The 27,958-nt window shown below is 38.6% G+C and overlaps 1 protein-coding gene across 1 annotated transcript in view; it reads left to right on the forward strand.

Moving 5' to 3' along the window:
* Nucleotides 1–7,701: 7,701 nt before the first annotated feature.
* Nucleotides 7,702–27,958, forward strand: part of LOC107588085 (dipeptidyl aminopeptidase-like protein 6) — a 47,196-nt gene continuing 26,939 nt past the window's right edge. Inside the window, exons 1-2 of the mRNA XM_016276095.1 lie at nucleotides 7,702–7,807; nucleotides 21,382–21,516. Of these exons, the coding sequence (XP_016131581.1) occupies nucleotides 7,702–7,807; nucleotides 21,382–21,516 (241 nt within the window). The remainder of the gene's footprint in view (nucleotides 7,808–21,381; nucleotides 21,517–27,958) is intronic.

A 27,958-nucleotide genomic window follows, 5' to 3' on the forward strand; every position in this document is an offset into this window, starting at 1 on the left:
GCACAGCAGGAATGCATTTAGAGCTGTGCAGGCTGGGGAATTGGGGGCTTCTTCTCTCCTCCTCTTTTTCTTTATTTCTCTTTCTTTTTCTTACTCGCTCTCTGATGCCGGTCGATGATGAATTCCAAATCAGCCTCTGTGAAGTGTGAAATTTCAGTATTATGTTTCACGTACATAGACGATCGAAGCTTGTTTTGTCTGATGCAAGCAACAGCCAGTGTAAAATCCCGTTGTTCTCATATCCAGAAGGACTATCATCTGGCATGTAAATGCCAGTCATCAGAAATCTGTCCTTCTGGAATGGTTGTTATTGTCTCCATAAAAGCAAAGAGCTTGTGTTAAGTAATAATCAAATCCCTTTTATAATAGGGATAATATGACAATATTTGTAAAGCTGATTTGGCCCTGCTATACCTTAGGACTGGGAATCATTCTACCTGGTGTCTCGAAGAGAGACACCCTGCTCTACTACTTAAGCTGTTATTCTTAATGTAAGAGAGTCATCATTTAAACCCTGTTATCTACTCTCACTCAAGTAATTTCCTATACTTACAGATTTGCAAGTGATTCTGCCGTAAGTTAGTGTTGACACTAGAAAAGCCTGATACTGTGGTACTATCAAAGTAATTTGTCTTTCAGAGCAGGTAACCATAGGAAGTGTTAGACTCAGAGTTAGTCCTGCTGATGAGAAACTTCCAAGTCGAGTAAAGGTAGGGAAACATGGGCAGTATCACATTTACACCCTCCTTTCACTCAGTGTGATGGAAGGACACTTAAAACTGTGCTGTGCTCTCTGCTCTTGTAGAAGCAGGTAATGTAGAGCTTTTGTGCGCATTAAAGATACAAGTGCTCAGTAGGTGTCATACTTCAGGAGTGATAATATTCTATCACCTGTGTATTATTGCCCCGTACCGTGCCATGTTTTGTGTATAATGTGATGGCATTAACTGCTTCAATGTAAGGAACTCCACCTTCTGTTATTTAGATATTTCACAAATGTCACTGCCAATTTTGCAATGTCAAAGCAAGCCGTATTAACTGGATAATTTCAGCTCTAAAATCTAATTGGTCATGTCAGAAGCCTATATAACTGTACACGCACTTCAGCTGAATTCTATATGAATGTGCCAAGTTGCTTTGATTGGTGGGGCTTGGCAACTTTTGACAGTTAGGTCAGTTAACTATATTACTTGGCATATGTATTGTTTTTGATTATTATTAATGGTGCCTTCAGTTGTTCTTTAGGTATTATAAGCATTGATATTCTTTGTGAACTTTAGGTACAGATACTGCAATGGTATTTATGTTTACTCAATAATTAATTCTCTTATTTGTCCAACAAAAAGAATCATCTTGCGTGTCACCACTCAGGATTCTCTGTCATCAGATACTTCTACCAAGTGTTATAGTGCCGTACCAGTCAAAAGTTTGGACACTTTCCCATTCGTGTGTCCAAACATTTGACTGGTACTATAGGTCTATATAGAATACAGTATATACATAAACAGAATATATATACATAAACACATTTTTTGCAATGATCACTCAAATGTGGTGATCAAACACTTACATTGACGTGACAAAGATATGTAATGATGGAGGCAGGGCATTTAACAATTTAACAATAAACCTTATTATCCAAAATGAGTCTGACATCAGTGCACTGAACAGTAAAGTTGATGTTTATTCAAGTTTAATTCAATTCAATTCCATTCAACTTTATTCCGTTGAAGTTTATTTCACTTCGGAACATTCATTCATGGATTTGCGCCACTGTCTTCACACACAGACAAAACTTACTAGAGAAGTGTGACATAATATAAGCTACCTCTGTAAATAAAAATAAATTCACGTCTTGTGCACTTTAATGCCCTTTGAATGTAACGTGTACATTCCACTTCGATCTGGAATTATGGCGGAATATCATGTGAAGTCCACTTCGCAGGGCACTTACGGTCAAATAAGCTAACGCTTGAATGCTGCTGCCTGAACAAGAGACCTCCTTACTGAAGTGAAAGTGTTAGCTGGTGTCACTATCTCGTGAACGTGCCGGCGGATCTCCACCAAATTCGGGGGATCCCTTCAGCTTGAGAATCCCTCTCGAACGCCACCCTCCGCGCGTCGGTAGCCCCCCGGGATCGCTAGATCGGTCGGCGCCGGACCGCGAATTTAACCACCCGCAACTCCCGAACTCCAGGGGCTATCGACGTGGGGTTGGTCTCATTCGAAAGAGGGCTTTGAGACGTACACTTGATTCACGTTCGAGAGGTTCCTCGAGCTGAAGGGATCCCCCGAATTTGGTGCGGATTTGCCGCGCCTTTACGGAGATATGGCCATTCAAAATTTCAATGGTTTTCCATAGACTTAAGCTTTAAAGCGTTTCATCCTGGTTGCCAGTAGCAAACAATGGAGCATGATCTGCTGGACAAACTAAGTAATTACACCATTTCAAGCATTTTATCTGCGTTATATGTTCAGTAAAAAAAAGTTCATGTCGGCGGCATATTCGCCGATACCGATATATCGGCGACAGACTCATATCGGCCGATAATATCGGCTAAACTATATATCGGTCGGGCTCTATGCCTTACCAAAGTTTACACTAGTTTTTAGTCTTTTGGCTTCTGCTTTTTTGCTTCTTTTTCTGTACAGGTTCTCCTGTTGTCTCAGCTGGTAAAGCATGATAATATGTGTGTTCAGTTGCCTAATTTTTGCTCTTCACATCACTAATCAACACTAGAATATCTACAGAGGCAAATCAGAAATTTTCCCGACATTTAATGAAACACCAAGGATTGCGTTATATCAACATGGTGAAATACATTGAGACCACAGTTCACTTTTTAAGACACAATTTAGGCCCAATCCCATTTCTACCCCTTAGCCTTTCCCCCTTACCCTCTGTTTTGTGTGTTCACGTGAAGGGGTAGGGGTGTCTCGATTCTCTTTTGGTTGGAGGGGTAAGGGTAAGGGCCAGATAGCCCTTCAAATGAAGATTTTTCGGGACCAGCTTCAAGGGGTATGAGAATTATCAGCGTAAAGCGGCTACAGCAGCAACATGGCTGCCCGAACGAACAAAAAGACACATAAATGTAAGCATTTTTGGCATTAATAAAGGTTTTAACGAAAAGTAATCATTTGTTTTATGTTACATTCAATCGTGAGTTCATATTTACGGTCATGTTATTCAAAGAATGTTTGCAAAAAATCGCTAAAGTTGCTAAGGTCATACATTACAGATAGTGCCACAACATATTTTCATGTCTGATCAAGGCGATAACCACCATAGACATTGAGGGGGGCTATTCGTCCTAATAATTAGAAATAGCTAAACGCTTTTCTCAAATATTGCCAAATCGTGAGAGAGAGAGAGAGCGAGAGAGAGATGAAAGTTGCGTGTATGCGCATCTGTGCATCTCCTTTTACAATGAGTGAGTTTACTTCAAAAACAGTGATTTTATCCTCTCGTTGCTGGAAAATATAATGTAGCGATTCAGTATTTAAACTGTTAAAGTCGTAAGGCAGCGTTGACCAGTTTCTTTGCTCTTGGATGTGTGAGCTGTGCGATCTCCAATATGTGTGTGTGTGTGTATTAGGGGTTGAACGACTTCTGATTTTTTGAAGTCGACTTTTATGTCATGAAAGTCGAGTCGAAGTCAACTAGTCGCTGATGACGTCATTAATGAACAAATAAGTCTGGAGCTGTGACACAGCGTTGCCCACATGGCTGTTGCTCCTATAACAGCTTTTTTATCAGTTCTTTTGTCTTTGGGTCATTATATTTCTCACAGATTTCTGCTCGTTCTAAATCAGATACAGATAAAGATTACATTAATATGAATGCATTAGTGAGACAGCGATTGCGTGTGTGAATTAATTCTACCTGGCAGCGTCTCTCTACTAGTAGTGAAGCCGTGGAATGTACTAGTTATTAAGAAATATATGCTTGAACTTTTCAGTTTCTAAGCTATTTTATTGAAAAATCACAGAACAGTGTTGACAATACATTTCCGCGCTGAATGATTCTATGTGCATGATGTACGCGCTACTGTCTGTAGCCTATGTGTGTGCGTTACGGCGATTAACTTACCTGTACAATAAGCTGTTTAAATTATGCATTTATTTGTCATTTGAACTGTTTGGAAACAGAGCATAAATGTGGAATTCCTTCAAATATTTCTTATCCTGTTGCGCCCTCTATAGGACCAGCGACTAGTCGACGTCAAGCTTAAAGCATCATGGCAGAGCATTGAAGTCGGTTAGTCGGTTAGTCTGTGCAACCCCTAGTGTGTATGTGTGTCAGTAAGCAGCACATTAATATAGAACGGTAAGGCTCTAATGCACATGAGCACACCAGTATAGGTGTGTGTTTTGTAGGAGCTATTTTCACCCCTACCCCTTGACACTCTGTTTCAAGGGACAAGGGGAAGGGGTATAAAATAGAATTGGGATTGGGCCTGCAATAATATGAAACCCAGAATATGCTAATTAGATCAAGCATATGTCATTTACATGTTGTAAATATTTCAGAAATCTTGAAAAAATTCTATATTATGAATATTATACTTTGGCAAATTCAGCTCTTGTTGATTTGCCTGATTGAAACGTGGTTTTTGGAAATTGAGAAATCAGCTGATCAGATTCAGAGTGTGCCGTTTTGAGAAACCTCTAGCCTTTTTTTATCTGCAATATGCAACAGGCTCTGTAAACAGCCCGTGGGCAGTTTGTGAACGCCTCAGACTAAGGGTGCTTTCACACCTGTAGTCCGATTGCTTTGTTCCGAAACAGGGATTCAAATTATTACAATGTTGCTTTTTATTCTTGGTGCGGTTCGCTTTACCACCGCAAAGTTTCTAAACGGACCAAATTTGTTAATACAAGTCACGCGCTAGTAAACTTCTCTCATTGGTCAAAGTTCCACGGTTTATTCCACTTAGCTTTCACGCATGTCATCCGTCAGGATGGAACGATAACAGCTTCGCGGGCTTATTGTTGGCTTTTTTTTGTAGCTGTCGTTATAATAATTTATCATTTTGAGCAGGAGTCCCGGATTGATTGGGAAAACATTTTTAAAATGCACCTACTACAAAGAAGAGCAATAAGACGGCATTATAAAATAAAAAGTGCGCTTTGATTTTTGAATGGCAAAGACGTGCTCACCCACAGACATTCACAGGTTAATTTTGAGGTATTAGCATAACAACAAAGCTAATGCTTTTCACGGAACTTACGTTATTACCCATTATACATTGTGATATAGCCTGGTCCGTTGGATCGGATTGCTTTCTCACTACAACCGAACCGCTCTAGAGTTCGTTTTCAGTCGAGGCGAGACCACCGCGTTCAGGCGATCTCGGACCGATTGTTTTGGTGCGGGTCCGAGTGCGATTGCCGTGTTCACATATGCCCAAACGAACTGAGCTAAGGGGGGAAACGCGCCAGGTTCCGAAACAACAGGCCAGGTGTGAAAGCACCCTAAGACTTTTTGAAAACTCTGCATATTTGAAATATAGATGTTTATCACTGAAATCACCAGTCAAGAAAGATAAATCAGGGGTAAATCTTGAGCTAAGATGCAACAAAAATTGAAAGCCTTTGGAGGTCACTTCAGACAATGAAGATTAGCAATGCAAATGTACTCTATTCAACACACTTCTATTTACTCTGCCCTGAATTTCAATGAAAGCAAAATGATAGCTCGCCATTGATTCAAGCATGCTAAGTGGACTTGTAAATATTTTTTGTTCAGTGCGTGCCACCAGTAAGTGAACAATTTCAGTATTGTACATTCAAATCATTCAAGTCCTGTGTTTTTATGCAGGGTGTCACCAATCCCTTGTGCCGACGATAATGTCAAGTTATTATCACGTTTTATGCATCAGCGCCATATGTTTATTTATAGAGGCAAATCTTTTTCCATTAATTTCTACATCCAGCTGTTTAGCAGTGGTGCAGTTTTCACATGTGTAATTCAGGCCACACATCTGTAAAGTGCACATAGAACTCGTAATTGATTAGTTGTATTATGTCAAAGACAGACATACAGCTTGTACATTCACCTCACATCCTCTCTCCTGTCTGTCTGTTCCCATTGTTTTTCTGAGCTGCACTCAGGCTGTAGTGTATCTTTTCAAGTGTGTTTTTTTTTTCCGTTGGCTTTGTAAGCTGTAGTCTCCTCCAATCAGGGAATGAAAGCTGGAGTACTGAGCTCTCTCTGTTGTTATCATCAGATCTGTATTCATTTCACACCTGCCAAAACACTTTCTCTTTTATTTATTTATTTCTTTTCTGTATCCTTTCTCTTTGTGCACACAACATGGCAGTAGATTATTATCTTAATGTGAGCGTGTATGTGTTTTTGTGTTGTACGTATGAAAGCATGCTATAGTTAGTGGTCAGCGTGGGTTTTTGTATTGTTTTGAGTTGCTGGTAAAAATTGTAAATAAATATGATGGTGCTCTGGACTGCTGCCATTATAAAGTATAATAGCTCTCCTGGTTGGAAAGTGTTGTGGTGGTTTAATGGAAGGCAGAGGGCTTGTCATAAACAGGTGTGTGGTGTGTTCACTAAGCAGCTGCTGTAATGGCATGGTCATTATGATAATGACCCAGGATGGATATCATAGATCTGGGTTGTCCCATCCCCATGTGTTTGTCTTATGAGAGGGCAGGTGTTGGCCATTACTGGACTGTATTGCAGGACATTGCTGCAGGTCTAGTCTCACAGAACCAGGGCCACACACAACATTCAGTGAAATTGAAATAGCAAAGTGTTTTTTTTGCTGGGTTTTTTTTCTGAAAAAGCCCACAAAAAGATAACGTCTGATCAAGTAAAGGTGACAAATGTAATTTATTCATGCAATGGGAAAACCATTAGTCCAATCTTCAGTGTTACATAATTTTTCAGAAATCATTCCAATATGCTGGTGTTACATTTCTTATTATTATCAGTGTTGAAATCAGTTGTGCTGCTTCTCATTTTTGTGTAAATCAAGATAAATGGATTTTTATTTATTGAGGATTATTTGCTGAATAAAAAGTTCAAAAGAATAGTCCCCAGAGGACTAATAAAAATTGTGCACCAGAGATTTATTATTATTAGCCCAATTGTTGTTGGTTTTGTTGTTTTTTATTTTTTTAACCAATGATGATACTGTCATGCTACGATGAGAAACACACGAAGATGAAGATAAATGCAAATAGTCTTTAATAAATCCACACACGGCTAAATCCTGGACAGAACAGGCAGGAGACACACGTAGGGGGGAGCTATGGTGGATGAAGGGCTGACGGCTCCAGGAGGCCGACTGATGGCGGCGGAGCAGGTGGTTGTGGAGATGGAGAGCCGATGAGCCAGGGTGACAGGGAGGATCCGGAGGGCCAAGGCGGAGCAGATGGCTCGGGATCCGGAAGGCCGCAGTGGAGCAACAGAGGATCAAGATGGAGCCAGAGGGAAGGAGGAGCCTGACAGAGCCGGAGGGACGAGGTGTAGCCGGAGAAGTGGAGTCCCGAGGTGGCAGATGATCAACGACAGACCAAGGTGGAGCCGGAGGGACGAGGGAGCCCGACAGAGCTCATGGATTGACGGGCCACGGTGGAGAGGAGGGAGCTAGGAGCCATGGTGGAGCCGCTGGGTCGAAGGGCAGAGGCGGAGTCCGGGACTCAGAGGCTGGAGGCGGAGACAAGAGATCTTCCAGCCATGATGTCGATGGAGACTGACAGACCCGCGGCGATCCCACCGCACAGATGGTGGGCTGAGGGTGAGCAGATGGGCTGCCAGGAGACAGCGGTGGTGATGGTGAGGACTGGTACAGAGGTGGTGTGAGAGGGAGGCTGGGCTGTGTGCTGCCCACACACCATAAGGCCACTTCCAGCACCGTGAGCGCCAGTGACAGGGGAACGACCTCCATGGTCGTTATAAGATAGGCATACAGTTCTGGGCAGACAGATAGTTCCAGGTAGACAGACAGTTCAAGACAAACAGACAGTTCAAAAACGACCTCCATGGTCGTTTCAGGACTGACAGATGATTCAATCACGACCTCCGTGGTCGTGACAGGACAGACAGATGATGGCGGGAGAAGACAAGGCATATCCACATATAAATCCACATTATTGTCCTCGGAGTGCAACCTCAGCTCACCCCTCGCGGTGGTGCGGTGGGCGGGGCTATCCTCTGTACCCTCGCTCCCTACTGACACATCCACCATCGCGTGTCTAGCAGCCGGTTCGGGCACCTGGACTGACGATCAGGGCTCTGTCGCACTCCTAGGCGATAGCTTGACGGTCGCGGCGGGCTCTGGCTCTCCGTCAGCGGTGGGCTCTAACTGCTCCGCGAAACGTGAGAGGGAGGCTGGGCTGTGTGCTGCCCACACACCATAAGGCCACTTCCAGCACCGTGAGCGCCAGTGACAGGGGAACGACCTCCATGGTCGTTATAAGATAGGCATACAGTTCTGGGCAGACAGATAGTTCCAGGTAGACAGACAGTTCAAGACAAACAGACAGTTCAAAAACGACCTCCATGGTCGTTTCAGGACTGACAGATGATTCAATCACGACCTCCGTGGTCGTGACAGGACAGACAGATGATGGCGGGAGAAGACAAGGCATATCCACATATAAATCCACATTATTGTCCTCGGAGTGCAACCTCAGCTCACCCCTCGCGGTGGTGCGGTGGGCGGGGCTATCCTCTGTACCCTCGCTCCCTACTGACACATCCACCATCGCGTGTCTAGCAGCCGGTTCGGGCACCTGGACTGACGATCAGGGCTCTGTCGCACTCCTAGGCGATAGCTTGATGGTCGCGGCGGGCTCTGGCTCTCCGTCAGCGGTGGGCTCTAACTGCTCCGCGAAACGGGGTGATGACTGGCTGAGCTCAAGGTCGAACATAATAAAAACAAAGTGTGGGAATACACGCCATGCACTTTACTTCTAGGTCCAGTCTTCTCTCACGTTACGGTGAGATAAATGCACGAAGAAGCTGAAGATAAATGCAAATAGCCTTTAATAAATCCACGCAAGGGTAAATCCAGGACAGAACAGGCAGGAGCACACGTAGAGACGTAGTAGACCGGACCCCAAACAGTGAAATGAACACAACTAAAATAGGGGTGCTAACGAGGGACAGACAGGTGAGGAGGATCAACTAATGAGGACACAGGTGAACTAAATGACAAAATCGATGGGAGACAGAAACTAGGTCACACTGAGCACATTGGGAAAGAAAACAAAACAAAAACAGTCCAGGGATGTGACAGATACAGATTACTGATCTTTATACTGTATGCATATATATATATATATATATATATATATATATACACTACCAGTCAAAAGTTTTTAAGAGTAAGATTTTTAATGTTTTTTAAAGAAGTCTCTTCTGCTCACCAAGCCTGCATTTATTTGATCCGAAGTATAGCAAAAACAGTAAAAATGTTAAATGATTTTACTATTTAAAATAAATATTTCCCCACATTTTTTTTCCACATTAGCTTAAAATCGTATGTGTCAAGCATTTCTGAAATGCATCTTATTTAAGCATAAATAGCTGTGATGTATATTACATAGTACTAATGCAATATATTAAATGTATTTATTTAACTATTTAAATGAAACAACACAGTAGAGAAGAAGAAAAATGTAAATAATCAGCCCCTCTTTGGCCTAAGATTCTGGTAAGCGCTTTGCCATTTATGTGTGTGCACACTTAAGCATTAATCAGGCTCATTACTAATACATTCTTGTGTCTCATATCATTAAGAAGCAGGGCATTGTGGGTAAACAGCTGTTATTGTCATTCAGAGTGCATATGTGGGGCAGAAGAGGGTGAAAGGTTCTGCTGGTGGTTAGAGCTGTAATGCCGTGTCAAGTTCAGTAGCTCCGTATGCATACCGGAGAGGAAGAGTCCGCCTGTGTGACCCTGGAGAGGAAGAGAGAAATAATGTTGAAGAACAGAAACAGAGAGAGAGAGAGACAGAGACAGAGAAAGGGACTTTAATGAGTCCTTGTAATGGGTGTCCCAGTAAACAGGCTCTGGCTACTGTTATCTCCAGGCTAATGATGTCTGCTGCGCTATTCAATTAGGACAGGAACAAGGTCACTAACAGCTCAGGCCTTAAAGAGTTTAATGCCCCTCTCGCCACTAGACTTCCACTCCATTAGTCTGTGTTGAGTCCAATAAAACCTCAGCTGTGAGAACACAGACCACAGCTGCGTGCTACTTTCAGCTCTATTTGCATACATTCTGCTTAAAGTTCAAATGCTTTGTGTCTACTGACCGTCTGCTTGTTGTAATTGCTATATTTTGGCAGCATCTGTATGAGTGAGAGATGTAATGTTCTCTGCTTTAATTAACAAACAGGTTTGATTTATTGAGTTTAGTGTCTGTTGTTCACATCCCATTCATTGTTAGTTTGAAATAGCTCCTTTCACGCTCATTTTGATGTTTTCATGCGGATAGTACTACCATTAATTTATTAAATTTGTTTCATTTATAGCTACTGCCAAATATTTAGTAAGAAAATCAGTTTTAGGCTTAACATCTATGAAGTTCCCTCACATTTGGAAAATAGTTATTTTTTGCTCTACATAGTTCTTACACACAACACATGAAGCAAATGCAAATCATGTATGCATTTTCTGGCCTTTAGAAAATAAAACGCCCTCAAGCTTTTCAGAGCTTTATACTTTATTTAACAAATAAATCTTGCAGCATTGCTGGGGAAAAAAAATCTACATACACTACCATTCAGAATTTAGGGTCTTTAGTAAATTTGTTGAATTTAATCAAATTGTTTTATTATATTGAAAGAAATTACTACATTTATTCAGCAAGTATGCATTAAATTACTCAAAAGTGACAGTAAAGACATTTATAATGTTACTGTCAGGAACTGTGTTGGAGGGACGACGCGGAGATGTGGATCAAAGTGACAGTCTTTAATGCAATCCAAACACAAGGGGTAATCCACACAAGGAACGGCTTTGACACATGATCATGACGATTAAGACCCGACAAAGACAGACTGCACAGACTGGGGTACAAATACTAGGTCACGGAGAGCACATGGGAAGGAAAACACACACAAACAGTCCAGGGGTGTGACAGTTACAACATATATATATATATATATATATAACAGGCTTCATACTGCAACTAAATTGGTTGTAAACACGCCAAAAAATAAATATGTCCCACAGTAATTTAAAATGTAGTCTCTTTTGGCCAAAGGCAGGAAAAACTGTTACAAAAACACGTTATTGTTGTCACTTGGCATATGAGGTCCAATTGTTAGACTGTATCAACCTTTTTGGGGAGGCATGTTTGATCCCCAAACAAGCATTATTGATACAAAACAGACCAATCAGGATCATTCAAGTGACAGAAATAGATTGGAACCAATTTATAACTAAAAAAACACACTCTAGTGTACACTATAATTCAAAAGTATTGCGTCAGTTAGATGTTTTAATGATTTTCTAAACATCTCCATGGCTGCATTTATTTGATCAAAAACATAAATATTGTTAAATATAACATTTTAAGTTCATTTCATTTCTATTTAAAATATTAAAAAATGTAATTTATCCTGTGATGGCAAAACTGAATTTTCAAAAGCCATTTGTCATCATCGCTGCCGGAAGGAACACGGAGCCGTGGAATACATGAAATAGTCTTTATTAAATCCAAGACACAGGGGTAAATCCAACTCAGGAACAAGGAACGAGGAATGACACACGAACACAACTTAGTAGACTACACATTATATACTAGACTTGAAGAGGGATAGACAGGTTAATGGGCATAATAAATCATACAGAAGACCAGAAACGTGTATTAAGATATAGTCAGTTATGATATAAACGGACACATTAAATTAAATCAATACAGTAAATATGTTCATAATGTTACAAATAGATTTCTATTTCAGATAAAAGTGGTTCATCAAAATTTCTGTTCATCAAAAATTACGAAAAAAAAGCAACACAACCATTTTCGACTAATGATGGTAATACACTCTTAAAAATAAAGATGCTTCACGATGCCATAGAAGAACCTTTTTTGTCTTAAAGGGGTCATATGATGCTACTAAAAAGAACATTATTTTGTGTATTTGGTGTAATGAAATGTGTTTATGCGGTTTAAGGTTAAAAAAACACATTATTTTCCACATTCTGTACATTATTGTTTCTCCTCTATGCCCCGCCTTTCTGAAACGCGTCGATTTTTACAAAGCTCATCGTTCTGAAAAAGCGAGGTGTGCTGTGATTGGCCAGCTATCCAGTGCATGTGGGACCTCGGTCTAGCGATTTCGACGAAGGAGCGTCTGGCGGGCTTGCAACAACCACATGTGACGACCCCGGGCTGGACTCCGCTTCGTCCACGGTGAAAGCCGATACACAGCGCAAAGTTGTAGTATTTCGTTGTGTAGTATTCACAACGAAGCGCACAGCGTCTTCATGACATGGCGGCAACAATACTACAGCGAGAATAAAAGTTACGCCTTCTTTCTTTGCGTGAACATTTGGGCGGCATTATGCAAATCTTCCCACATAGCGACGTAGATATGTGGGGATGTGTTAGAACAATCCGTTTTAGGTAGGCGTGGCTGACTCTTAACTTTTATAAAGAATATCTCTTTGGATTTGAGACTTTAGTCTTTGCAACTTTACAGATCTTTATGCACCAAGAGCTTGTAACACTCCAAAGAGAAAGAAAAAATTTAAATCGCATCATATGACCCCTTTAATGGTTCCATAAAAAACCTTTAACATCTGAAAAACCTTTCTGTTTCACAAATATCTCTTTGGATTTGAGACTTTAGTCTTTGCAACTTTACAGATCTTTATGCACCAAGAGCTTGTAACACTCCAAAGAGAAAGAAAAAATTTAAATCGCATCATATGACCCCTTTAATGGTTCCATAAAAAACCTTTAACATCTGAAAAACCTTTCTGTTTCACAAAAGGTTCTTTGTGGAGAAAGAAGGTTCTTCAGATTATAGAAAGGTAAGAAAGAGATGGTTCTTTAAAGAACCTTTGACTGAATGGTTCTTTGTGGAACCAAAAATGGTTCGTCTATGGCATCGCTGTGAAGAACCTTTTAAGCACCTTTATTTTTTTTAAAGTGTAATAATAGTAATCTTAAGCAGCAAATCAGTGTATTAATAATAGATAGATAGATAGATTAGCTAATGAGTAAATGTACAGACTTTTGTTCATAGGGATTTAATGTTGCTTTGAAAATAATCATATTCCTTGTTAAAAAAGTCAACAACAACACCAACATATTTACAGGTGCATCTCAATAAATTAGAATGTCATGGAAAAGTTCATTTATTTCAGTAATTCAACTCAAATTGTGAAACTCGTGTATTAAATAAATTCAATGCACACAGACTGAAGTAGTTTAAGCCTTTGGTTCTTTTAATTGTGATGATTTTGGCTCACATTTCACAAAAACTCACCAATTCACTATCTCAACAAATTAGAATATGGTGACATGCCAATCAGCTAATCAACTCAAAACACCTGCAAAGGTTTCCTGAGCCTTCAAAATGGTCTCTCAGTTTGGTTCACTTTATGTCTTTCACTCCATGAAAACTAGTAATGACTAGTAAACTTGTGGTCAGAAATCTCAAATATCTGGTTGTGGTAAACTTGTCAAGTACGATATTTTTTCAGAGGAATATTTCATTTATTTTCATTTGTTTTCATTTTCGATATTTGAATTTGTTGTCTGCTATTTTTATTTGAATAGTTATATTTAATTTATTTGATTTATTTATTATGCATTTATTATATGTATTCATGTTGTGGTAAAGTCTAAAATTTAAAGAATCTCTTTTTCTAAAAATAATTTCAACTTTAAAAACATTGCCTATCCCGCGACTCCCGGGAGAAGGTCATAGTAATAGAGCCCCTGTCAATTCACCATCCTCCCCGCTGATGAACAGTTCAGCCTTATCCACACTGCCAGATACAAAATGCTCCTGACACCCTACCACACTCCATTGATGTTACTCTGTATTTCCTCTAGCCCAAGTGTTTTTTCTCAATCTCCGCTGTTGTCTTGCTGTGACACGTCCTCTCTTTCATGTAACAGATAGGTTGCTATGATGGGGCTCGATCAGTGCTTTGACTGGAAAACTGGGTCAGGTCTTCTTTTATCCCAGCTTTATTATTAAGTTTTTAGACGAAACATATCTCACTGAAGACTGACGCTTGACTGACACAATGACAGCTAATTGGACATGTCAGAGGAGCTCGTTTCTCTGAGGGTTTGTGATGGAAACTCCTTTTTCTCCGATTTCACAAATCTCTCAGGAACCGTTGCACATGGCGGCATCATAGCGGGGGGTCTGTCAGATAACCTTCCCACAGTTATTTCCGCTTCTCTGTCCTGTTGTTAGAGAAATTGCACTTTCCTTGTGCGTAGAGATCAGCCAAGTCACCTTCCGACTCTCCAGGAATTTTTCAATGCGACTGCCAGATAAATTTTTCCCCGGAAAAAAAAAGTTATTTGAAACGCCTTTTAAATATTTAGCTGATATCTAAGCTGACGGCAGTCAATTGGGTCAGTTACACCAGCCTCTCTCATGAATACTAACAATGTCAGAGTACATAGACAATCATGTGTGTACATCTTTCAAAGCACAAGATTCAATGAAAACATCGTCAGTGCATCAGAAATACAGATGGCCTTTAATCATTTTCCTCCCTCAACATTCACGTTGCATTTTCACATTGGCAAATGGTGAAAATAACGCTCTCTTCTTCTGCTCCACATCAACGAAGCGCCATCTATTAAGAAAAATAATGAATCATGTGCTGAAATGGAAGGTCTTCATTTCCTTTTAATCGTTTCATTAACTTTGGGCCGAAGGCTGACAAGTAGGATCCACATGTCTGTCAAACAAAGAGCAGTGCATATAAAATCAGCACAGTCTTACAGATAACACTGTGATCTTCTTAACCAACAAAAGTTCATTTCATTCAGCCATTCCAACTCTTTGAAGTGGAGAACATCTCCCATTTTCTGCTGCTTATGAAAGCTCTTGCTGTTCTTTAATTAAAGGGGTCCTATTATGCTCTTTTACAAAGGCTTTTTTATTTTATTTTTTTGTTTTTGTTTTGGGGGATGTAATAGAACAGGCTCTCATACTAGGTTGATTTGAAAAACACATTATTTTTCACATATTTTACATTATTACAACACCTCTCTCCCCAGTCTGGCATGAACGGCTCGAATAGTTCCTTTATCAAATGAAGGCCCGCCTTCTGAAATACAAAATGTGTTGTGATTGGCAGCACTCGGCGCCTGGTTGGGAAATGTCATGCCCCTTACGCCGCCTGCGAGCTTCAGTGTAAATATTGCGTCAAAATCAAATCAATTTGAGTGCGATTTAAACCCAGATGATTGTAACCACTCTAAGTTCGTCTGCTTTGGGAAAGCTAGCGTGTCTCCGACATAGTGATAACACTCTTTGCCTCCTCTAGTGCAGCTCAACCAGGTCCCATTCGTCAATATTTGTGATATCACAAATCCTGGAAAATATGCGTTGTAGTCCAAACGAGTCGTTGGTTGTAGGTTATGAAAAGTGATTACTGTAAAATAAAATATCATCTTTTGAAGTGTACTTTGAGCTTTGGAACTTTGCAGATCTTTTTTAGGCTCAAAGAGCAACATTACAGACTAACTAAAGTTGAAAAAGTGAAAAAGCATAATAGCACCCCTTTAATGCCTGTGATTGTCCTCATTTTAGTGTGTTCATTTACTTGGTCCTTATATTCACCATTTTCTTGGTAGTGGATTTCTGGGAGAGGTTCTTCACCTCTCTAATATTATGGAAAGACATTCATACATGAATTTGACCATTAACAACTCCTTACACAGAAACCTAACAACATATCTTCATAGATGCAGGATATATGCAAAATTGCATATCATACACATCATGCTATTTCTGCACTACATACCACATACGTGCAGCATAGCACTGATTTAAGTAAAATCTCTTTGGTTTGGGGGAGGGAATGAATGAATGAATGAATACTCATATTTGATCAGACTGCCAGAAAGTTGGACATTTTTAAACATTTGGATTTAAAATGCAAAATTTATATAAACTTGTGCATAGTGTAAAATGAATTTAAATATGTACAGTATAATACCATTTTGGGGTCGGTTAGCTTTTTTAATGTTTTTGAAATAAGTCTCACACTCACCAAAACTGCTTTCATTTGGTCAAAATACAGTAAAAACAGTAATGTTGTGAAATATTATTCTAATTTGAAGTGGACCCCAAAATTTGTAAAGGTAATGTGTACTATATGTTTTTTGAGTAAACACAATCATTCTCTTTAAAGTGCAATATACCCAGTCAGCAATCTGCATCCTAGTTTGCACTCTCCATACTATATAGCAAGTGCGGTTCATGTGATTGCCTTCAAAATCATAGTGCGACAAATACAGATTGCCAGAAATGCTTGAATGGTAAACTGTTTCTGGCAGATGTAAGTATGCATCCATGCAGGCTTTTTAGGCTGCTATTACCCAAAACCCATTACGCAAAAGGGAGGAGTTTCGGGCAAAATGCAGAGCCAAAACTGCCACAACATGTGCACAATGTTTTTTGTAATTCTCCAAAGATCTTCTTCATTCACTTTCTGGAGTGCTGGACTGTTTTTCTCTAATAATAAAGGCCTATTACTGAGGTTTATGCTCTAAATGGCTGCTTATGGCAATGCACTTCGTAAATGGGCGTTTACAGTGATGAATATTCATCTAGCTGCAATGGTGCGCAGCTCAGCTTTAATAGTGCACAGTCCAGGCACGCTGCAGACTCAGTCTATAGCAGGCAGCCAGGCAGGGAAGCTTCCAGCTGGGCTCATTTCTCCTCTGTGCACCATGCAAGAAAATCAGCCCTCAGCTGTCAGCTCTAACATAGACACAGCAGCGGGGCATAAGACTTGAATACGCGTCCAAGACATTTCTTTTGTTGTCATTCTTTGAAATTCACTTGACTGAACTCATTGGTAAGGATTATTATATCTTGTTTGCCTAATAGCTGAATGTTTCTGTGATGTGTCGTGTGACCGCTCATGGGCCGCCCAGTGCATATTGCACACAAAAACGGTGGCTGACATCAAAAGCTCATATCAGATTGCCTGGATTTTATGCTGTCTGATGCAGTTTTTATCAGCCCACCAGGAAACAAAAAAGTTGTGTTTACAAATTCTGCTACAGTGAGCACTTCTGATATTTTTTTTATTATCTGAGTTCTTTGAAATACTCTTTTGTAATCCTGCTGATTTCATATGGTTTTGAACAACTTTTACACAATTTATTATGATAGCTGACAATATCATAAACTATTAACTCATAAATATCAATGTGTTTTTACACATGACAGTTTAAAACCTTGCCATGTCATAAAAAAATAAATACAATTATCAGACATTTTTAGAGACTTGATCCTGACACAGGCACACAATCATGAGTCATGCAGGGGTCCTTTCTTTGGTAGCTTTTTACTGTTCCAGTGGTGTGAAAAATAAGAAATCTGGAAGGGGGCCAACACTTTTTCACACCACTGTAAGTGTTTAATAAAAAGCCCAACCTGACACATTAATGGAAATAAAGAAATAACAATGCATTTATTCATTGAAATTCTTGTATTGTTTTATGCCAAATGGCACATAGAGTTGTCAAGAATGTATTTATTTTAATTAGGCTTTTTTAATCGTCAGTGGTATCACCCTGACATTTTGCCTATATCTTAAAAAAATAAGGGGAAAAACATGCTTATCACAGAAGAGGTTTATTCCATTCATTGTATATTTGAATAGATTTGTATGTATTTTTGAATAGTACTGGAATATCCAAACGTTTATGGCTTCACATCTTCAAAAATGAGGTTACCATTGCCATGAAAAACCTAGACATATCAAGAATTTTTTTAATTATGATTTCCAGACCTTAAAAAGCCATGTGAATTTCTAATTATGCTAGACCTTAAAATAATTATGGTCACACTTTATTTTAAGGTCCAGTTCTCCCTAATAACAAACCATGAACTATGACTTTTGTGACAATAAACTCCTAATTTGCTGCTTATAAATAGTTAGTAAGGTAGTTGTTAAGTTTAGGTATTGGGTAGGATTACGGATGTAGAATATGGTCATGCAGAATATGTGCTTTTTAAACTTCAAAAGATAATCTACAAATTGCCTTTTTAATTGCCATCTCTATTTTTAGATCCTTATCTGGTATTAATGAACAATACACTAAAATTAATCGGTCGTATTATTGGTCGTGTGGAACCCTGTTAGTAACAAATAAATGAGATATGCTTGGGCACAACTGTATATTTTGCTCTTAGTTATGTCCATATGTACATTTATCCGCCCCTATATATCATACAGAAAAATATACTGCGGTTGGTCATTTAACATCAGTCAGACAGCCCTTTCCTGTCTAAATGGGCAGCTCTTGGCCAAAATAAGCTGCAGAATGGAACACACCATAGTCCTCTAGGCAATGTAAGACTACATACTTTTTTTTAGTTTGTCTCAAATAGTATATTTCTGTGGGGTACTGATATTTGGTCTTCTGCACTCTTCCCATATAGGATGTATAAAACTGCTCGTCCTGACAACAAAGTGAAACAAATCAGATATAGCCTTTTCTGCATCTTCCAATGCATATGAAATGAGTCATATGCCAGACGAAAGCACTCTGTGATCATATCTGATGTGCAGAATTATGACTAAATAAATCAGGTTAGTGCTGGCATCAGCTGTAAATGCACAAAGCCTATTTTAATAATGAAACATTCAATTGGTCTAAAGCAGAGCCTGGAGGGACGCCTGATTGTGTTTACTCCAATGTCCTACCTTTTTTTCCCCCTCCTCTGCAGCACTGGAGAATTGCACCCGGCCCACGCATACACCCGCACGCGTACACGAGTCAAAGTGACAGCGTAATATTAGTCGGAGCGAGATGAAGTGCGCGTGAGTTGATAGATTCTTCCCCGCTTTCTCTGTCAAACACACTGAATACATTCTGGTGTTCATTCTCAGCTTATGGGGCTGTCATTTAATGCAAAGCTCTGCCACCGCATTCCTTCTGAATGCGTGCGATTTAAAATGGTTTTCCACTACGTCGCATGTTCGGTCTCTAGGTATTGATGTGGCGGTGAGTTGGTGCTCTCGCGCCACGTGCTGAACGAATGAGTGGTAATGTCAAACAGAGGTTGCCTGATGGAGGCGATCTTTAGGCCCTGAGCGCAGCAGTACGGTTGAGATAATGAGCCCAGGCACTGCTGGAAGCTGGAACCGTCAGAACTTTCCAGCGCAGCGTTAAGAGAGCACTGTGGTTTTCACATCAAGCCAAGGAGCTGCAGTTGCCATTACCGAAGAGACTATCGCTTCTTTTAGAGGAAACATCTCCAGGCTGCCCTCTAAGAAAAGCCTGCCAGCCAATTCAGCCCACTGCAGATATAGTTTGCTTCCCATGAACCTGAAAAGCTTAGAGTTTTTGATATGCACTGAGCAGAGGATGGAGGCGTGAAGATTGTGAGTTGCACCAAATAAACTTGGAGTCTTGGTGCTAAATGTAGTGATGGGCATTTTCCAAACACTTTGTGAAATTTCAAAACCTTTGCGATTCATTTATTCCAAGTCAGTGATTCAGAGCACACATTAAACCATGAAAGTCATGTTTCTTATTCAACCCAGGCTCATTGAAGATATGTGCTTGTGGTGATGTTTATTCAACACTGATATTAGGTACCTTACTGAATGTTTCGCAGCCGTTTCAACGTGAAATATCCAGTGAGTGGCGCTAAAACGCGCATTCGGTATGCCATGTTTTTATTACATTGGTATAGGCATGTATTGCTGTATTTTTATTACATTGCTTACAGTACGTTTTGGGGCGGTTCAGAATTCAAATGTCTGGGGAGTGTCACTAAAATGCTAATGTTTGACTGTGTTGGAAATATTCCCTACACCAAACCCAACCCTAAACCTTGCTGATAATGCAAAAATGCATTCACTGATGCAACCGTGCTGTTTAAGCTTCCCTATATGTGGGTTTGAGCTGTAGAAACCCACTACAAAGGGGGAAGTCGTGGCCTAATGGTTAGAGAGTCGGACTCATAACCCAAAGGTTGTGGGTTCGAGTCTTGTACCGGCAGGGATTGTAGGTGGGGGGAGTGTCTGTACAGCGCTCTCTTCCACCTTCAATACCACGACTGAGGTGCCCTTGAGCAAGGCACCGAACCCCCAACTGCTCCCCGGGCGCCGCAGCATAAATGGCTGCCCACTGCTCCGGGTGTGTGTTCACTGTGTGTGTTCTCTGCTGTGTGTGTGCACTTTGGATGGGTTAAATGCAGAGCACTAATTCCTAGTATGGGTCACCATACTTGGCCACATGTCACGTCACTTTCTTTTCTTTTCTTTTTTCTAGAACTGTAGTTTCATGGGATTTTTACCGGAGCACTTCACCTTACAAGTGCAACGCCTACTGAATTAGAAAACCCATACATATGCAGCTGTATATGTGACGCTAACTGACGTAATTGTGCTGTGAACCCATGAACCACCATCTGTCGCTGCATACAAAATCACAAACAACCATTAAAAAATTGTCTATATACAGTAGTATGAATAAAATTCGGACATATGTTGAACATCTGATATATTGTCCTTGTAATGTGTCAGTTGCGTTGCTTCATTTCCATTCACAAATCCTCTCCTGTGGCCTCATGGGATAGTAAAGTGTCCATCAGATGCACACTTCAGAATCCTACCGGAAGTAGTAGGTCATCTGTGTATTTTTTATCTGTTTTATGAGTACTATGAATTTGGACATTCTACTCGGCTCACATAATACTATATAGTATGGAAGTAAGCATTTACAGTATATTGGCACAGTGTATGATTTTTTTTTTTACTGATCTTTGATCAATTTAATAGATTAATAGACATTTTAATGACACATTTGTATAATAAAAAGGAAGAGTTATGGTTAATAGTCTCTTATTGGCCCAATTACCAAACTCTCCATAAAACAAACAAGTCCTACAATTTAATAAACAAATACAGACACTTCATATTTAGTAGTATTAAATTATTCATAATTACATATAATAAATTAAAGTAAAAAAAAACAAAACATTTGCAGTTGGTTTGTGATTTGTTTGGTTTTTGATGCATGTTTGAGCTGAGTTTACCTTACATTTACACCATTCTCACCAGCAGGCGTCACGAGTGTGTGGCGTTTCTAGAGCTTCAAAACAGTGAATCATTTTGTGAAGCAATTGGTTCAGTTAGTTCAAAGTTTCGAAAGCTTTGTTTCTCCCATCACTAGCTAAAAGTCTTTTCTGTTCTGTATTTCTCCCTATAGGTGAGGACGATAGCCTGGCCTTTAAGGAGAAAGTTACAGTGGAAGAAATCTTCAAGAAAGACTTCAAAGTTCATGACCCGAATGCTAAGTGGATCAGCAGTAAGTTCTCTCATCAGCAGACATCTGATTTCCTCTATTGCAGTTCTTCCTTTATCTGCCCATTATCTGATACGATTGCAGAGATTATCTCAGCATTGAGTCACAAACGTACTATAATTCTCATTGTGCACATAATCAATTCAGAGAGGCAGTGAAATACAGGCTTGTGCATTGCTAATTTCCTCTTCAAGGTAAAACGAAAGTATTGATTCTGGTTTTTTTTCAAAGTCTTGAATTTCAAATATTTGAGAATCAAGATCTTCCTGAAACCCAAACAAAGAGGTTTTGGTTTAAAGAGGTAACAGTTTCCAAGTACAGTGACTGCAAAAATTATCTGAACATATAGTAATGTCTTGTCTGATTGCATGTAATAACTTTAGATGACATAATCGTAATAAGTAGAATTTATTTTGAAGAAAGCATCAGCATATTTTCAAACAAAACATAAAAAAATAGGTTTGAAATTATAGATATAGTGTTTAAAATGAGACAAAAAATATTGTGACACTTTGTGGTTGTGAAATGTGTGGTTTGATCATCTGTGTGAACTTGAGAAATTATATCATACATCTACCAACCCTTGTGAAAAAGAAGTACACTTGTGTACTTATTACAAAAATAATGTACTTTAAAAAAGAGATACTTAATTCACTAATTAGACAGTTAATTGCATTGTTAAATGAAAATTTACAAGGTTTAAATTGATATTAAAATCAGTTTGCTGAACACGAGTTGATTTGTCGACCCATTTAAGTAGGTCTTTATATATCATTTAATAATTAATTTTAAATAATCATTTTATTTGTTCTTTAATTCATGTTTAAAGTCTACTGCCGATTGTACTGACAAGCAATTATGTTAAATTAATAATTTAATGTCATTATACTGAAAATGATAATATATGTAATATTTATTTCAATATATATATATTTATGTAATATATTTAAATGTATTTGTAATGACATTTGTAAAGATGAAGTTGCAATTTATTTAATTTAAAATATGTTTAGCATGTTTGTATAACTTTAAATGCAATATAAAATGCTAGACTACAGTTAAAATTATAATCAAATATTTTACTGTACATGTGTACTTTTTTACTTCTACTTTAAAGCATGACAACTATTAAAACTTGTAATCCTTAATGTTATATATTTTATTTTATATTTGATTTCATTAATATTACAATATCTACAAGCAGATTTTTTTATATACTTTTTAAGGTTACACTACAAGTCACATTCATTGCAATTAAGTAGCCCAAATAAAATTTTTACTAGTGAAAAAAAACCCATGGTAATCCTTTGCAAAAACGGCTCAGAAAAGTTATGCAAAAGTGCAAATGACCTGCTTTGATATGATTTCTTATGAAATAACCATTCAGACTTGTTTAAGTGGGTCTGAAGGTTTCCAACTTGTTTTTGGGGCAACTCTACAATACTGAATTAAGTCAGAATGAGGGTGATTAAACCTTTGTGGACATGTGTCTGGATTGTGATGTCTTTTCCTCATGCAGACGGATGACTTGATGTGAACGGAGGGAGGCGTTTATCAGCGGATAGATTAATCAAGCAGTCTGATTTGGTTTGAGCTTCATTGAGCTGTCTCCTCTAATCAGCTGCTTTAGGCTGTGCAGATATGGAAGCTCTCTTCATGCTCTAGTCTCAGCCACAAACGCTTCAGAGACAATTAAATGCATATTGCACACAAAAATGGCAAAAACTCACTGAAGTTGTTTATTTATGTCACTTAATTATTGCCTATTATTGGGGTATCATCAATTTCAGATTTACTTACCCTTAAAGTCAGCATGAAATGAAAATTCACATTTAGTTGTTTCTAAATGCATGTTATTGATCTTACTGTGAACATTTCATTCATGCATACAGATTTATTTTTTTACCTAACTTTTTTACAATTTTTAATCAAATGTCTGGTGAAATGATAAACTTCTTGCTTGTAAAGGGTTCACCCCAAAATTAAAATTGTTGTCATTTGCTGTACCAAAACTGCATGACTTTCTTTATTCTGTTTCCATGCAGTTACAATGAACAGGGACAGAAGTTTCCCAGCGTCAAAAAAGACACAAAAGCACCATTAAAGTTTAAAGTGATCTATACATTTTGTGTACTACATTCACAAAAAGTCTGATGTTATGCAGAAGCTTTGTGTGAGAAACAGAGAAAAGAATCTTGCATTTGGGAATGGTAATGATGTCACAATCATTTCCAAACATAACTTTGGCTGCAGTATAATCATGGTATGCAAGACAACCAAAACAGCAGTTATATCTGACCTGCAAGTCAACAAAATCTATGCCACTCAGTTTGTAGATGTTGTGACGCATTTAAAGCACAGTGATGATCATTTTGCTCATTACAATTTTGTTCATGTTCCTGCATTGCAGCTATATGGAGGCATCAGCAGACCCTCATCACTCTCACACAGGAACATTAACTCAGCGCTCACAGTCATTAATCTCATTTGGCTTTGATTCATAACATAACAAAGTGCAGTTCACCGCCTAGCAAGCGGGTGGAGTAATTTAGCTCTAAATTATGGCACAATGTCTCTGCTCTCGTATTGATTGATGCTCTGCCCATTTTTCACACCATCATTTTAGCTCGTTATCGTTCATGTCAGTCCAGCAAAGGTAAACAGATCTGTCGGAAAGTAATGAACTGAAAGGTGATGAGAAACCTCTGCCTCTCTGCTTCAATAATGAGTTTTACAATTTCAAATACTGTTCTTTCTTATTTTTCACATTTGCCTTTTTGTATTAAATGTTTGTTGCGTTGTTTTTAGAATCTCTCTGGGTCTCTCTGAGTTTACACCATGTCATTGTTACTTTTTTTACTTGTTTTTATTTAACTGGTAGTATTAAAACAATCTACACAAAATAGTTAACAAATTAAAAAGAGCAATACTTTTACAGCATTTATTAATCTTGTTAAATGTTTCTTTCTATGTATACTTATAAATTACTTTAAACATTAAAGTAAAAAATGTATTAATATAAGGAACGTTATCGCGGCCAATAGCCTCGTGGGCAGCGCGTCGACATGCGGCGCGGTTGCGCTTTGGTTTCACTTCGTTTGTCCCGAGTTCGAGTCCTAGCTTGCAGATCTTTCCCGATCCCATTTCACTTCCTGTCCTCTCTACACTGTCCTATTAAATTAAAGGCAAAAACAATAAAAATAAGTATTTAATGTAAGGAACGTTAACCTTAGTTATCAGCATTATAAGCTAACAATGAACAATAGTACCTTTTTCAAAATCATCACCAGTGATCTGTCCATCAGTGATCGGATTTGTGAATTTTCGTAAAAACTCCTATTATAATCAATGACACACTTAACACTGCTAAACGAGTCTCTTATTTACATTTAGATTTTACTGTTAGTTATGATGAAAGTATTCGTGAGATCTTCGCAGCAATGCAACCCCTTTGATGCCAAGAGAGTAGTTCTAAATATAATGTGATAATCAGCACTTGAAACATATTTAGCCAAATTTCTTCAAATGGGCAAGAAAACACATTTTCAATTTTGCAATTTCCATGTCTATTTTGGGTACACTGATCATATATTTTTGGCAATATACAAAAACAAATGGGGCAATACATTTTTTTATCATTTGCCATGGTATTAAAAACTTTATGAAGAGAAACCTGAACAGTAGGAAATGTGGGATATGACACGGTTTGTCACCATTTTAATATGATTACGCGGCTCCATCATGACTCACCTGCGGTGAAATCATAAATGTATGTAAAGACTTTGGCCCTGCCACAGTCAATTAGAGAAAGGAAAGAGCACTGCTTTGATTATTTGATCTTCGTTAAAGTGTCAGAAGCACTTAGTTGGGCAGATCCACAGAAAGCAGGGCCCATAGTTTCTATTTGGAACATTAGCTATTACTTGATTTTCAAGGACAAACCAGAAATTGAATTTTTTTAATACTGAGTTGGTGCAGAATATGTTTTCCTTTTTATTTTTTCCCCCAAAGAACTTTCCACAACTCATCAATCAAAGTCAGAACGTCACAGCTGATGCAGCTCATACTGAATGAATCTATAAATGAATCAATGATACAGGTAATTTATTTACACAGGCAAAGCCTTTCTCTCCCTTGAGCTTCTCCGTCCATCGACCACTTGCTTCCATCACAGAAATCTAGTGTTTTCAGTAGTGCTCTGGTAGTAAAACTCTGACAAAGGAAAACAAATAGAACACTTGGATTTCTTCACTGCCTTCAAGGAAACATAGACTATTATGAAGAAATAGGATTACGTTCAATCCAGGAAATAAAAGCCCATGACGTCCCTCTGATAGGGTTAGTTCATCCAAAAATGAGAATTCTGTTACCATTTACTCACCCTTATGTTGTTCCAAACCCATTCGTTCATCTTCAGAATGCAAATTAAGGTTTGTTTAATATTCTCTCCTAATTTTTTTGGCCATCCATTGAAAATGATCAAAGGAAGCTCAAACGTACATGCTTGACACATTCCAGTGCATCAATCAAGCATCAAGTTTGAGCTTACATTGACCATATTTGATGTTTGCTATGTATGTGCGTTGATCAATTATGTGAATAAGAGCCTAAATTAAATCTGTTCATCATATAAAGCGATCAGTTCTCTGAAGAAGACTTGGATTAAACTGGTCGATTCATATGGATTACTTTTATGATGTTTTTTGAAACTATACTTCCAATGGATGGACACAAATGGTGAGGAAATATAAAAAATATCTTCATTTGTGTTGAAACAGATTGAACAGAAATCTTATGGGTTTGGAGTGACACAAGGGTGAGTAAATGATGACAGAATTTTCATTTTTGTGTGAACTAACCCTTTAAGATCTGCCTTGAATCATCTTTGCCATCATGAATCATCTTTTGCCAAGCCATCTTGCTGTAAGCGGCTGTCGTTCAGCGTTCCTCATCCCACTGTTCTGTCCTCTATCTCCCTTTGGCTGTAATAGACTCTCTCATTTTGATTCTGTCTGCCTGCCCCCATTATGATTGTAGTAAAGCAGCTATATAATTGCATAATTAGTGGAGCCCATTGATCTGCCTCTCTAGCTAGGAGTCTAAATCAGACAGATATATCATCGACATTACTCAACACTCGCAACGAAAAATTAAACTGAGCTAATGCCTGCTGTGGCCTAAACCATCTGGTTCCATTTTAATGGCCCACCCCTGTGTCCTTAGCCTAAGCAGCCACGCGGAGCCTGACGTACGCTGAGTGTGTACAAACTGAATGCTGTTAAGCAAACAAGAGTGTGATTGGTGGAGTATATGTCTTTTAACCTTGATGAGAGTCACCGACTTGCATCATATGATAATTTGTCGAAGTTAGCAGCAAGCTCAAGCAGACCAGCACCCCCCAGTGTCAAAACTCTCAGTGCCGTCAGAGTTCATTGAGCAAAAACAACCGCCATGTGCTGAGGGATATGTACAGAATTCTAATGATGCTGTAGGTTAAATCATTTGCATTACAGTTGTTTTCTAATTCCCGATTTCAAGCAAATTTATCAACATGAATAAACCCACCAAAGACCCGACTAGAGAGCAAAAAGTTTTATTTTAAGATCAGAGAGAGCATATATTAGCTGCCTACTTTGACAGTATTTTCATGGGTACACTACTGACGTAAATACTGTTCCAAAAGGTGGGATTGTTCATATTCTTCACACAGCAATGGCAGATTCCAATGCATTGGGTTCACTGGAAAAAATGCAATACAATCCTAATATATTTCTGAGTAGTGTTGATTATATTTCATTTAGAATTCAATTAAAAATTGGCCAATTTAACCGATTTTTTGTGTGTGTTATGGATGTTTTTATGCTTCTGAGAGTTGTCTGCTTCTTATTTTATTAGGTTAGCGTCATGTTAACATCAATGTCTATTTGAACTGCTACTAACATTTTAGTTTCGGGGACAATTCTCACTATTAACTTGTTTAGCTTATTAAAATGTGTGTTTTACTAGCATGTTGGCTGTTTATTAGTACTTATAAAGCACATATTAATGCCTTATTCTGCATGGCCATAGTTTAGATCTTTTAATCCACCCCATGCTTAAACTTAACAACTACCTTACTAACTAATTATAAGCAGCAAATTAGGAATTTATTGAGGCAAAAGTCGCAGATAATAGTTAGTTAATAGTGAGAACTGATCCCCAAACTAAAGTGTGACTGAATTGTTAAGTGACCTATTTGAGTCAAACAATGAATGAGCACTCAAGTGTTTTGTTAGCGGCTTCATTGACTCATTGACTTCATTGACATAAGTACACAACATAAATGTAATATTACAACTTTCTACACAAAATGGCGCAAACGGACAAGTGAACTGGAACACTTAATGGAAAATTTGGTAATTTTCTACCAGGACATTATCCGTTAAGCGTAGAAACACTTTCTTTA

This window comes from Sinocyclocheilus grahami, unplaced genomic scaffold, assembly GCF_001515645.1.
Source record: "Sinocyclocheilus grahami isolate Dianchi unplaced genomic scaffold, SAMN03320097.WGS_v1.1 scaffold98.1, whole genome shotgun sequence".
NCBI lineage: Eukaryota > Metazoa > Chordata > Actinopteri > Cypriniformes > Cyprinidae > Sinocyclocheilus > Sinocyclocheilus grahami.